Source organism: Pogona vitticeps, chromosome 6 (genome assembly GCF_051106095.1).
Source record: "Pogona vitticeps strain Pit_001003342236 chromosome 6, PviZW2.1, whole genome shotgun sequence".
Lineage (NCBI taxonomy): Eukaryota > Metazoa > Chordata > Lepidosauria > Squamata > Agamidae > Pogona > Pogona vitticeps.
In genome coordinates, this window is record NC_135788.1 from 22,305,106 (window position 1) to 22,318,946 (window position 13,841).

A 13,841-nucleotide genomic window follows, 5' to 3' on the forward strand; every position below is an offset into this window, starting at 1 on the left:
AATTAGTTGCAAAAATGCTACATTCTTCTCCACTGCTACCCACCCCTGTTGCTAATTCGCTTTGCAGGAGCACATCTAACAACAGGCTGAAGAAAGGGATAAAATGGGGAGGGCAGTTTGGCAGGAGAGGAAGTGCGTTTGTTTGGCTCACTTTAGCTAGAAAACCTGATTGCCCATTGCATGATGCACCTGAAGAAGTGCTTCATGATTAGCACCTTCCACCATAACACAATTGCAGCTGCAGTGGGTGTGTAACATCACATCACACGTGTAGCTACTCAACAGGATTTCAGCCAATATATCCATAGACCACCAATGTCTCTTCCATCCTATATTTTAAAAAGGTTATATGAAATTGTATCACATTGAGATTAAACTAATGAAAATGCCAGTTTTAGAACAGATTTTGTTTTCTTTATAGATGTTTCTACTTATTTTACAAAGATCATGTGTAATGAGGCACAAAAAATTAAGAGTTCTATTAGTTTTTTACTTCTGAAATTGCTGGTAGGGAAGAAAAGCTTTTGTTCTCTTGAAATGTGTAATGCCTGTTACTGATGTCAAATAATTTGACATTTCTTTGCAACAATATACTGAACTAGTTAATTCAACCCTGACAGGTCATGTATGTTGAGGGTACAGCAGTGATTATGGGCTTCGAAGACCCAATGCTACAGACTGATGATACTCCAATCAAGCGCTGTTTGCAGACAAAATGGCCATACGTAGAACTGCTCTGGACCACAGATCGCTCTCCTTCGTTAAATTGATGTTAAAAGGAGACTTTGTATTATTAATAACCAATGTTTTGAACGAGATTATGAGAGGCAGATGCCTATATTTAAAACAAAAACAAGCAAACTATATTTTGATTTTGTGCTATACACTGGTGTCATTGAGAAACTGTAAATAATCACTTTTTCAGTGTTAATTAGAATATTTAATTTTTTTAACAACAGGATTGATTTGTATTTTACCAATTAGTTCTTCTACAGGATTGCAGCACTGTTAAGTTTTCACCCAGAAGCCTCCTAAAAAGAACCTGAAAATACTCTAGTAGTGCAGCACCTGCAAATTAAATAAAAAATTGTCTTAAATACCATAGTTTCCACTGTTTGCACACTTCTTTACCCATGTTTTTAATTGGAATCATACTGCCTTAGAGCTCAATCCATCCAGGAGTTTCCTTCCATGAGCCCCAGCAAAATGGAAGAGGGCTGTGTGAGATCGTAGTAGTGTTTGTACACTTTTCCCACTTCAGTGGGGTCTATGCAGGGAACCTGCAAGATGATATTTAGTCTGGTACTATACTGCTGTATCTGAGCTTTGGGACTAGATTGGGATTTGCACTGAATATATTTAGATGAGTTACATTTACGTCTTTTCCCTCTGGTAATCTGACTTTTTACCTACATGGCTTTGTGCAAATGGAACAAAAATGATGACTAGCTATAAATGATAAATTATATTTATTGGTAGCTCTGTTCCCAAGGTTTACCTCCTTGGCACACTGAAAATAAAATTTTAAAAAATAGAATAATATTTAAAGTTGTGTACAAGAAATGTTTCTAAAAACCAACCTAACAGCTGAAGGAGTTGGTGCTATGATTTTTGAAGCTGTTCATATTATTGTTGCCAAGTACCTCTTCTCAAATTGTCCTAACAGAAACATGGGGCCAGAACTATTGTACATGTTAATTAATGCATGAAAACAACTGTTATTCAGGTAGTATACTCCATTATTTATTATCTAGGAAATACTACATTAAAAAAAACCCTGCTGAATACTTACCTGATGGCTTTCTTCCTTGTCCATTTCATTATTTTCATATACATCCACATTGGTTTTTAAAGGTTCATAAAAGAATTTAGATATTGCGTATGGTTTTAAGATATACTGTTTAATGAAGTTTGAGATTTCTCATGTGAAAAACAGAGTTACTTTAAAGGTAAGTCAACCTAACTACTGATAACAAAACTGTCTTGATTCCAAAGCATATGAGAAAAGAAGTTCTATCACTTCAGAGTAATTCATCTGTGACTTAATTTCTTCTTCCAGCTCCCCACCCTAACTTATACCAAAAATTGGGGGAAACAAGAAGAGATGAAACACAAGGTATGATGTCTTACTCAGCAGTGGCACACCACCTTTTCTTAAGTCTTCTGGAACTAAACAAATTCATCCATCATGTTAGTGGATCTACTTCAGTGTCACATGTGCATAGAGTTTCTGTATTCATAAAAGCTTAAGTACTTATCCTGCACAAAACAATTTTTTTAAAAAAATACATCCTTAGATGTATTATTGTATAAATGTACACAGCATTTTGCTCCACCCACCTCCTTTTTGATATATGGGTAATCCAAATTGTTCAAATATAGCCCTGTTAGAGCAGTACGGCAATGGAATCAGTTACCTTGAGAGGTGGTGAGTGCTCCAACATTAGAAGCATTCAAGAGACATTTTGACAACCACCTGGCAGATATGTTTTGATATGTATTCCTGCATTGAGCAGTGGGTTGGACTCAATGGTTCTGCAGGTCCCTTCCAGCTTCAGGGTGCTATGATTCCTTTGTGCTTCTCCTGCCTATACATTCACACCTGAACGTAAGTAGAGATAGAAATCTGGATCCTCTCAGTGGCAAAATGAGCTAGGCTCACTCAGCAGTACTACAAAGAACAGTACCTTTCATCACAGATCAATACGCTTAAATGTTTGCACATTATATTCCTGATGGAGCTTACTCTGCTAAGAATACTCCCAGTACAAACGAACTTCCAGAGTTTTTTTTAAAAGGTGATAGAGCTGTTTGATTGGCTCCTGCATGGAGACTTTAGCAAGTGGACACTTCTGGCTCAGACAGCATGCCAGTCCTTTCAGAAGAATGTATTAGACTGATTGGCTTTGTCATTATTGCGGTCTAGCTGATTTTAGCATCATTACTTCTTTTAAAAAAATACAGTTTGGGCAGGAGGAATATAGAAGTGCAAGAACTGTAGTGAAAAATATATTATGGAAGACTGCACAAATATACTGGAGTCCTGTATCTAAAAAGTTTAGATTCACTCACAGTAAAATGGTATTGAAATAGTATTTCTAATTCAAGTTGTGGATTTACACTCATTGCTCTAGTCTCAGGATCATGTAGCTGGCACGGTAATTTTATAATACAGAAGCATTCTCTTTATTTTTAAGAATTTTAAGTCATAACAGTTTTTAAAATGCATGTCTGCAGTAGTATCTTATGACCATCAAATTTCAAAACAGTAAGTGCCTACTTTTCACTATAGTCAATACTGGCATCTGCTCATTTGCTAAGATCAGATTCAGCACACATTCAAGAAACAAACACTTCAGGCAGTAGTAATCACAGAATAGAAACAAATTCCACTTTAAAAATTCAGCAGAAAATGTGTTTGAACTAAAAAGTTTATATATAAATCCAGATTAAAGTATAGTACTGTACATAAGAAACATCCAATTCTGTGGCTTCCGCAGTCCACTGAGGTTTCCTTTAGAAATCCTTTCTGTGGCCATAGTGGGAGAGTTTTCCTTGGAGAGTGATTGTCAAGTTAATACTTCATTAAGGAAGTATGTTTCTCCTTTATTTCAGTGCAGTGCATCAACTAGTTTCAAAACCAACAGGGTCAAGTTTAGCTGTCTCCATATTTCAGAATTGCAGGCTTCTTTTCTTGAAGGAGATGGGTAACAATTTCCAACTGTTTATGGAATAGAGACCCAATTGTTTCCAGTATTTTCCCAGTCCACAACTACAGATTATAAATGTTTCAGATTACTTTTACTCAAGAAGGTAGAGAGGACAGAAGCTGATTTCCATGGCTGTATTAAATTATAGCTCTAAACAGTTGCTCACTGTTGAGTTCAAGTGTATTACTGTATCTCTATTAGCACACAAGCAGGTTAATTTTTGTTGAAAACTGATCTTATTAATGATGGAAATGGTGATGATGCCACAATGTAGTCAAAAAAGGGGAAACAAGCATTGTAAATGAAAGAAGAACTGTAGAGGTAGGGAAAGGGAAAGGTTCCCCTTGACAATTTTTGTCCAGTTGTGTTCAACTCCAGAGGGCGGTGCTCATCCCCGTTTCCAAGCCATAGAGCCAGCGTTTGTCCGAAGACAATCTTCCGTGGTCACATGGCCAATGCGACTTAGACACGGAATGCTGTTACCTTCCCACCGAAGTGGTCCCTATTTATCTACTCGCATTTGCATGCTTTCGAACCGCTAGGTTGGCGGGATGAGGTAGGGGAAAAACAAAGATTAAGCCAACTGAAATACTAAAAATAGTGTCATGTCTTTGAAAGTAGCTAATGAGAAGCTTTCTGTTGTCCTGGTTTCAGTGCCATCCTGTACAATTTGAGAACAGAAGATTTCATACATTTCAGGTCCCTTTTATTCTAGGACTTCCCTTTCCATTTTCACTTATTTGAACCCAAAGGTCATGACCCTCCTGTATTTTTTCCTGTTGGGTTTTTTATTACACTGTTTTACTGTCATTGCTTTTCTTTTATTTCATGCTGCGTTTTTAAATTTTGCCTGTATGCTGCTTGGAGAACTTTAGTCATTTGCAGTCTAAACGTACAAGTAAATTAATTTAGAATTAGAGATTTAGGAGAGATCTCTGAATACAATCTACCCCAGCTCTGTTAATGCAGAAACCAGATCACTAAAGCACCCTCACTAAATGACTGTCCAGCTGCTGCTTAACTCATCAACAGAGATGGGATGTTTTAGCCCCCCAGAATTTAGTTTTGATTTAAAATTGACACAGAACTAAACCTGCAAAGGAGGCATTCACCTAAAGAGTTGTCTTACAAGTCTTTGGGTTTCAGCCACTGGTTATATGCAGGATGAATGTTAAAAATGTGATAAAAATTGTCCCAACATGATTTTTTCCCACTTTTTTTTTCCAGGAATGTCTTTTATTTTATTCTTTAGTTTGTCTAGTAAAAAAGTATTTGGACAAATTACTGATTACAGTATTTAAAGATCAATATCATAAGTATCAACCAGCACAGAATATTTTTAATGCAATAATAAGCATGAAAACATTCATTCTAACTCTGGGCACTTAATGAAGCTTAAATTTTACTTTAAAACATAGCCAGATTCCTATTATACAATTCTGCCTGTGCAGTGAGAATGATTACACTATTGTCAGTACATTAAAGACTTCCTTTTTTGATTTCAGCGCTCACCCCACTTATACACAATGAGTCAAAGTAATCTTTATCCTAACATTGAAAAAGGAGGTCTTTAATGAGTGGCAATCTGCCATTGATGATGATGTCATTTCATTGCACAGGATGAACCTGCTCAACAGGATTTTGGCCACAGACTAAAATTACTGGGAGGAGGTATGTCTTCACCTGAAACCAAAGTAATAACAATGTAGGTGCCTGGTAAGGCAGGACATGCTGCAAACTGTCTCAACTGAGAAGATTCTGTCACTCTCACCCTTGTGACTTCTCCCATCAGGATCCTCCAGGTGACAATCTCCAGCAATGGCCTGAAGATCTAGTCAGTTATATGCAGAAATATATCTAAAATTTATTCTAAAACCCTCTTACTTTGGAGCAATTGAAACAATAGGTAGTCCTTCAGAATATCTGGACATAGTTTATACCACCTCCTAATTGTCTTCCCTACAGTGAATGCTAAAATTTCTACAACAGATCTGTATCTGTTGAAGAAATTTTGGCATTCACTGTTTCTTCAGAGATTAAAAAAAAATCTTCAGTCATCTTTTAAAACGGTCAGGTACTCCAATTTCTTTAAGAACTTGCCATAGTTTGCTGTGGTCCACACAGTCAAAGGCTTTTGCGTAGTCAATGAAGCAAAAGTAGATATTTTCTGGAACTCTCGGGCTTACTCCATAATCCAGCACATGTTAGCCAATGCAAACTGGTGATGACAGCTTAGGGGCAACACACTTAACCTCAGGAATGAATACATTCTTATTTACAGTTTATTGCCTAAATCACATGCATTTGGGCTGCATGTACAGGCACCTAATATCTTAGGCTTTGTTTTTAAAACAGCTTCACTCCAGATGTTCCCAACCTACTCCTCAAAACTCCTCCTTCCACTACTTTTGTTTTTGCTGCTGTCAAAGCTGTACAATAAGCTGGTGCAACAGGATATATTTATGGTTAGTCAGCTTGGCAAAAAAATACTAGTTTTAAGGCATTGGAAAAGATTAAAAGGAATCTATTGTTCTGTAAACAACAGTCCTGTGGCATCTTGAAACCATTTATTAGGGCATAAGCTTTTGCAGAGTCAAGTCCCCTTCATCATGTGTAATTCAGTTGGTAGGTAGCTGAGATATTCTGTCAAGTCTCATCAGACTAACAACAACTCTGGTAGGGTTATCTTACTTTGGGCATATCAGGAGGCAAATTTTTCTGCAAAAGACAATAATGCTGGAAAAGTTTGAGGTCATCAGGAAAAGAGGAAAACCAAACATGAGATGAACTGACTCCCTAAATTCTTGAATTTACAAGAGCTGAGTAGGGCTGTTGAAGACAAGACATTTTAGAGATTGTTTATTTGTAGGATTCCTACACCTGGGAGGTGACCTGATGACAGCAGTTGAGTTTTCAAGATAAGTGAGATATTTAACAAGTGGTTTTGTTACCTGCAGGGGATGTGGTGGCGCAGGGGACGTGGTGGCGCTGCGGGCTAAACCGCAGAAGCCTGTGCTGCAGGGTCAGAAGACCAAGCAGTCGTAAGATCGAATCCACGCGACGGAGTGAGCTCCTGTCGCTTGTCCCAGCTCCCGCCAACCTAGTGGTTCGAAAGCATGCAAATGCAAGTAGATAAATAGAGACCACTTTGGTGGGAAGGTAACAGCGTTCCGTGTCTAAGTCGCACTGGCCATGTGACCACGGAAGATTGTCTTTGGACAAAACGCTGGCTCTATGGCTTGGAAACAGGGATGAGCACCGCCCCCTAGAGTTGAACACGACTGGACAAAAATTGTCAAGGGGAACCTTTACCTTTTACCTTTTGTTACCTGGAGTTTCCATGGCTGAGCAAAGATTGGAACCCAGGCCTCCTGAGTCGTAGTCCCTAACTTCATTTGCTATACCATTAGTGGACCCTCGATTTACGGAATTAATCCATATTGGAACGGTGGCTGCAGGTCAAAAAGTCTGTAGGTCGAGGCTCTGTTGACCTACAATGCATTGAAAACTGATTAATCCGTAACCAGCCGTTTTTGTTCCATTTTGTTTCTCCCCCCCCCCCCCCGTCTGTAGGTCGATTCTCCGGCTGCAAGTCGAACCTAAATTTTGCAGCCAGAGAAGTCTGTAACTCGAAAAGTCTGTAAGTCGAGCCGTCCGTAAGTCGAGGGTCCACTCTATTGGGTACACGCAGTAGGTGGCGAATGGCAAAGAATTGCAAACAACATGGCAGAGTGCTCAGGGTGAAACACCACACGGCTCTGCTGCCCACTCTGACCAGGGCTAGCAGAGTATTCAAGCCAGTTAAGTCATGTTGAGAAATGAGGCCAGCTGGGGCCCCCTCCCTCTCCTTGACAGTAAACACTCCGCAGTCAAACCCTTCCTCAAAACGTTCGCCATGTCTCCTGCTGCTCCTTCACGAGGTTCAGAATCCGTGACCTGAGGCAACGGCCTCAGCATGCTTAATAACATCAGCCCTCCGCCTCCCCCCAACCCGCTATGTATGGAAGTGCAGGACCTTTCCTCCACCAACTCGCCGGTGTCCCCCCCCCCCCTCCTTTCCTGGCCATTGCGCTCTGAGGCACGGCGCCCGGCGCTCAGTGCTCCCCCGGCCGGGGTGCGCGGGAACGACGCCAGGGGGCGCCCTGAGAGGCCGCCTCGCGCTTCCCCCCCCCCCGCCGCCTCTCCTCCGCCCGCCGGCGCGGCTCGAAGTTTGGAGGCGAGTGCCTTCGCGCCTCCCTCGCCATGGCATCTCTCGCTCAAGGCGGGCGGCTGGGGCGGCGGCGGCGGCGGCGCGCGCAGAGCGAGGCGCGGGGGTGGCGGCGAGGCTGCTTCTGGCGGCCCGCAGTCTCCGCGTGAGGCTCCCTGAGGCGGAGGCACGGTCGCCTTTCCCCTGCGCTTGGGCTTCGGGAGGAGACAGAGCGAGAGCAAAGGAGGGAAGCGCTGCCAGGAGGATGTGGAGGCGGCGGCGGAGGAGGTTACCGCTCCCGCCGCCTTCCACGTCCCCTTGGTGCTGGCGCTGCGCGGCGGGCGACGGCGCGCTCTTCTCGCTCTTGCTGCTCCTGGCCTCGCTGGTTGGGACTTTGCGCGCCTTCAACCTGGACCAGGAGAAGCTCACCGTCTACAGCGGCCCCGAAGGCAGCTACTTCGGCTACGCGCTGGATTTCTACAGCCCTGCGCCGCACGCGTAAGTAGCGCCGGGCTTTGACAGAGACGGATAGGGATGCTCCCGATTATTGCCAGCGGAGAAACGACTCGGTCCGGCACAAGAGCATCATCATCATCGCCGCCACCACCATATAGTGATAATTAAGCTATGCCTAGGGCTCCTGGACCCGGCTCGTATATTGCAGTCCCCGACAGATCCATTAAGAAGGAAGAGGCACTCGATTTTTATGGACATATAGTGCACTTTTCTCTCCTTCTAGGAGATCCGGTTATCTTTTCCCTATGCACGCGTGCCTTGCTCAGACGCGCATCCAGCGAGGTATCCCGTGCAAGCGCGCACACGACTGCAACTCTATAAGGCAGTTCTGTGCGGGTTTACTGAGAAAACAGATAGATTCCGTAAGGTAAACCTCTAAGTAAATGCGTATTGCAGAGTCTGCAATCTGCTGTTCGCGTTTTCCTAGTGCGGAGACCCATTGAAATCAATGCAACTTACTTCTGAATTAGACACTTCTGAGCCTTGTGCTGTTAAAAGTACAGGTCCGGGGGGGGGCTAACATCTGTGTGAGAAGCCCCATAAAACTTGTGATGTGACCTCTATAACAATACTCTAGAGCAGGGATTCTTAACGTGTCTTTCATGGATAGACCCCCCCAAGTGGTCAAGGAATTGAATACTCCCCCCCCCCTTCCATTTCTTGTTTCTCCAAAAATATTCTTAGTGGGAAAGAATGTCAAACTGTGTGCTATAATTCTTGGGAGAGGAGCTGAAGCTTCCATCATATTTTCAAAAGAGTCTGTGACCAAAAGAAAAAAAAAAGTTGAAGAGCAAATTTTGAGTTTATTTGCAACCTCCTCTAAATCATTTTTGAACTCCCAGAGAATTCATGGATGCTATGAAAATCACTGCAGATTTAAAAAAAAAATTCCAGCATCTCTTGAATCTTTAACTGTGCTGTGGCTCATGCAAACAGGTCACAATGCACCACATGGTTAGATTACTCTGGAACAGTGTCACACACCAGAAGTTTACAAATGAATGGAGTCTTCATTGTGAATTACTGTAATGTGATTTTTGGTTGTGCTGAGATAAACAGAAACTATGCAAATATAGAATCAAGTAGGAACATATGTCAAGCTGTGACAGGTGAATGTATATAATTAGTCAGTCTGAGAGAATCAGCTATTTGAACTTTACCCCAGAGATTAGCTGATGTAGTCCCTCCAGAACATAAGATGTATACATTCTCAACTCATGAGAAGGCCTGTCCATTTCAATGGAGCATCCATGAAGTCGGGACAGAGCAAGAGGTGAGTGGGTGGGTGTGATGGAGAGGTTAGCAGGTGAGATGCTTCCAGGCAGAAGATTCCTACTTCTCACAATGAAATGATATTGTTCAGGTATTCTGTATTTTTTTCTTTTTCACCTGCTTTGTCAAGAAAGAAATACGATGAAATAAATAACTAGACAATCTGGAAAGGGTTCCAAACTGAAGGTGGTGGGGTCAGTGCCGCCAACAAACATCCATGAATGAAACAATACAATTTTTCAATAAAACTCTTGTATGGAAATCTTCTGTGTTGATACGCATTTTGAAGATAACTTAAAGGAAATTTCTGCTGATTCAGCTCTACTACATACAGCATGACTAAAGTCGGTTGCTTTGTCTTAACTGGGCAAGAAATCAAAAAGCTGCTCTTTGATTTTAAGAAAACAGCTGTTTTCTCCTGATAGTTGCATTGTGGATTATTTCCTTAGACTTCAGTGGGGCTTCAGAGAAATCCTCCTGTCACTAGCTATGTATTGCTGTGATTTAATAGATTGGGCAGAACTGCTTCAAAGAGGCAACCATATGAGCAGAGCCTGGAAAAATTAATTTTATGGACTACAAGTGTCCAGGCTGGGAGTTGTACACAAAAACATAACATTTCCAAGCCCTGAAAACATGTCCAGCCAACCATGGGTTTGCACATGTATATCATTTGATCTCTGCACTATTGATTGCAAGATGATTGAATTCAATGAATTACCATTTCCCTCCACTATATTTTATTTACACTTGTCAGCTGAAAACTCGTAGGCCCTCTGAGTCTGTTGCTGAGAGATCAGCAATATAATTGCTGAATCAAGTGATCTTTCACCAGAATGAGAAACCGGCCAGAGACATTAGATGCCACGGTGACCAGGGATTTGAAGGAAGATGTTAGAAGGTAGAACTGTGTGTTTTAAACAAACTGCTTTATACGCGCAAAGCTAGTCTTCTGTGATGTAATGGTGCAAGCATCACCTGTGTTGAAGTCTGTTTGGCTTCTATTATGTGAAATGTTGCAGAGGAAATACATTATCACATCCTTCAATTCAGGCAGCAAAATATCTTAGGACAGCCTTGCTCTTGCTTTAAGGGTTTAATTACTCTTATCAAGCTTTTTCTGCCATCTACGTTGGCTTTTTCTTGGAATGTGCATTTGTACTGAAATAGGTTTGTTCTTGAACTTTCACAAAATGCATCGGACACATAGGTATTAAGCAGAAGTGTCATATTTGTGCAGTTGATGATAACTGCCAGTTAATGATAACTGCCACACTTCCCCAGGCAGCATGCACACAAATCTTGCACACCTTTAGTCTTAAGATTATGGCATTACAACGAGTAACATGTCATCACCATAATCATCATCAACATGTTCTGACTTCTGGCAATCATTTTCAAGCTTTTCCAGGTAGAGAATACTCAGAAGCGGTTTACTATCCCCATCATCTGGGGGCAACCTGGGATGTACAGCTTTCCCAAGGCCACAAAGGATGGCTAATTGAACTCCCAACCTCTGGCTCCACACCCAGTTACCTAAACCACTGATCCGTCCAGCCAACTAAGCAACATATCTATGAAAAAAATGGAAGCTGACTTTCCAGTGGTCAAAGTTGTGAGCAATTACCAGGAAATCTGATGCTCTTACCCATGACTGGCTATGCTTCTGTTGTTTTGTGAGCAAACAGGTTCCCAGGAAGAGTATTGGAAAATCAATGTTTAGGCCAATAGCTGTCTCTGCCTCTTTTTTTTTGTTTTGTAGATCTTCTTGATGATCTCATCAGCAGCACTAGGAGGCATGGAACCAAAATGCTCTAATTTCATCAAAAAACAGAAAACAGAAAAATGAGGGGAGAGGAGATTCTGTGCTATCACCTGGGGTCATATAATAATTATAATTACTCTTTGCACAATCAAAAAGTTGTTATAGCTATTGGGCTACCATTCTACAAGCAGGCACTTCTCAAGTAGAATAACTAGCACAGATACTTGAGAGTCATTTTCTATCTTTCATGATTTTTCCCCTTCTGTATTCTCCAGAGTCAGTGTCCTCATAGGAGCTCCAAAGGCCAACACAACTCAGCCAGACATCGTGGAAGGAGGAGCAGTCTACTATTGTCCCTGGCCAGCCGTCGAGTGTAAACAGATCCCCTTTGATACTACAAGTAAGTCAAATGGCATTGTACCACCATCGGCATGGGAACATTCTGGTGAGATTCAATATTTACAGGATTGCCCTACCTGTGAAAACAGGTTGTATGCTTTCTCCAGTGTTTTGTAGTTAATGGTCCTCACAGAAACAACAGTGGGATGACCTCTAGAGCTTGCACTCATATGCTGTACCTTAACTAAGTAGTCTGATTTCCCCCCTTTGTCTTTCCACATTATGTGGTTTACAGTGGACTTATAGATACATATGAGTGTGTGTTTCAAACAGAGTTTTACATAATGAATCCTTGGTTCAGTGTTCCTTTCCAAAGTTGCAATCTGCATGTTTTGGTGTTTAACACTACTCTCTACCAGCAATGTTCTGTCCAAGTTAAGTGAACCAAAATGTACACTGTAGAGCATTCAGTTCTTTTCAGAAAAAGAAAAGGAATAGAGGCTGGGTAGAAACCAATGTAGGAATAATATGGGTTACATACAATTCAAACTCACCCCCCATCCAACAGATGGTTTCTATTTAATTAAAGGGAAAACACATTTGAGACAATTTGGACTGTTTATGTTTTCTGTTGTTCTCCCTTTATGGCCCTTGAAAAACATTTACTGCTAGTGTCTTCTGAAGCATTAAAATTGAAAGGTTTCAATTTAGACATATCTGATCTTTAGAAGTGATGGCTATGATTCATCAAACTCAATTTAACTTTCATGGGACTTTGATGAATGCATGAGTTTAACAAATTCATTCTTGTTGTTGTTGTTTAGTTGTTAAGTCATGTCCGACTCTTCGTGACCCCATGGACCAGAGCACGCCAGACCCTCCTGTCTTCCACTCCTCCTGGAGTTGGGTCAGATTCATGTTGGTAGCTTTGATGATACTCTCCAACCATCTTGTCCTCTGTCACCCCCTTCTCCTCTTGCCCTCACACTTTCCTAACATCAGAGTATCTTCCAGGGAGTCTTCTCTTCTCATGAGATGGCCAAAATGCTGGAGCCTCAGCTTCAGGATCTGTCCTTCCAGGGAGCACTCAGGGTTTATTTCCTTTAGAACGGATAGGCTTGTTCTCTTTGCAGTCCAGGGAACTCTTAAGAGTCTCCTCCAGCATCACAATTCAAAAGCATAAATTCTTTGGTGGTCAGCCTTCTTTATGGTCCAGCTCTCACTTCCATACATCGCTACTGGAAAAACCATAGCTTTGACTATGTGGACTTTTGTTGGCAAGGTGATGTCTCTGCTTTTTAAGATGCTTTTGAGGTTTGTCATCACTTCCCTCCCAAGAAGCAGGTGTCTCTTAATTTTGTGGCTGCTGTCGCCATCTGCAGTGATCATGGAGCCCAGGAAAGTAAAATCTGTCACTGCCTCCATATCTTCCCCTTCTATTTGCCAGGAGGTGATGGGACCAGTGGCCATGATCTTAGTTTTTAGTTGGAGCATTCTTTGCCACTGCCCTTCTTTGGGATTCGGATGCAGACTGATTTTTTCCAATCCTCTGGCCACTGTTAAGTTTTCCAAAATTGCTGGCATATTGAGTGTAGCACCTTAACAGCATCATCTTTTAAGATTTTAAATAGTTCAAATAGAATGCCATCACTTCCTTCAGATCTCCTTCAGGCACAAATACAAAAGCTGGAAGTAAAACTTCGCTTGCCTGCACAGACAGCATGCAATCTCTCAAAAGGCAAAAGGGGGCTCTGCATGAGTAAATAGTGTAATCGGTAATTAGGCTTTTCTCCACCACACATGAAGTCATGTGAGACAAAGAAGTTAGTCTTAAGAGATTATGCAGACTCTTGTAGTGACTCACAAAGAAGCAGTGGTTGGCTTTTATTAAATATGTGTGCACGTGTATGTGCATGTGTGGTTCCTGCACACACGATACAATGACCATGCTCTGAATGGTGGAATCGGAGATCTTTGAGGCTTTATTTTGGAATTGTCATCACATTCTACAAAGTTTCAGTGCTAGGTCTGAATAAGTAGGTTCATCCTCATG

General features: G+C 41.6%; 2 protein-coding genes across 3 annotated transcripts in view; both read left to right on the forward strand.

The window, feature by feature from the left end:
- Positions 1–1,791, forward strand: part of MINDY3 (MINDY lysine 48 deubiquitinase 3) — a 33,197-nt gene extending 31,406 nt beyond the window's left edge. Inside the window, exon 15 of the mRNA XM_020806650.3 lies at positions 621–1,791. Within this exon, the coding sequence (XP_020662309.2) occupies positions 621–770 (150 nt within the window). The 3' untranslated portion in view covers positions 771–1,791. The remainder of the gene's footprint in view (positions 1–620) is intronic.
- A 6,225-nt stretch (positions 1,792–8,016) lies between these two features.
- Positions 8,017–13,841, forward strand: part of ITGA8 (integrin subunit alpha 8) — a 140,707-nt gene continuing 134,882 nt past the window's right edge. For both annotated transcript variants that reach the window (XM_020806655.3, XM_073003121.2), the window contains exons 1-2: positions 8,017–8,394; positions 11,725–11,849. In XM_020806655.3, the coding sequence (XP_020662314.3) occupies positions 8,162–8,394; positions 11,725–11,849 (358 nt within the window). In that variant the 5' untranslated portion in view covers positions 8,017–8,161. The remainder of the gene's footprint in view (positions 8,395–11,724; positions 11,850–13,841) is intronic.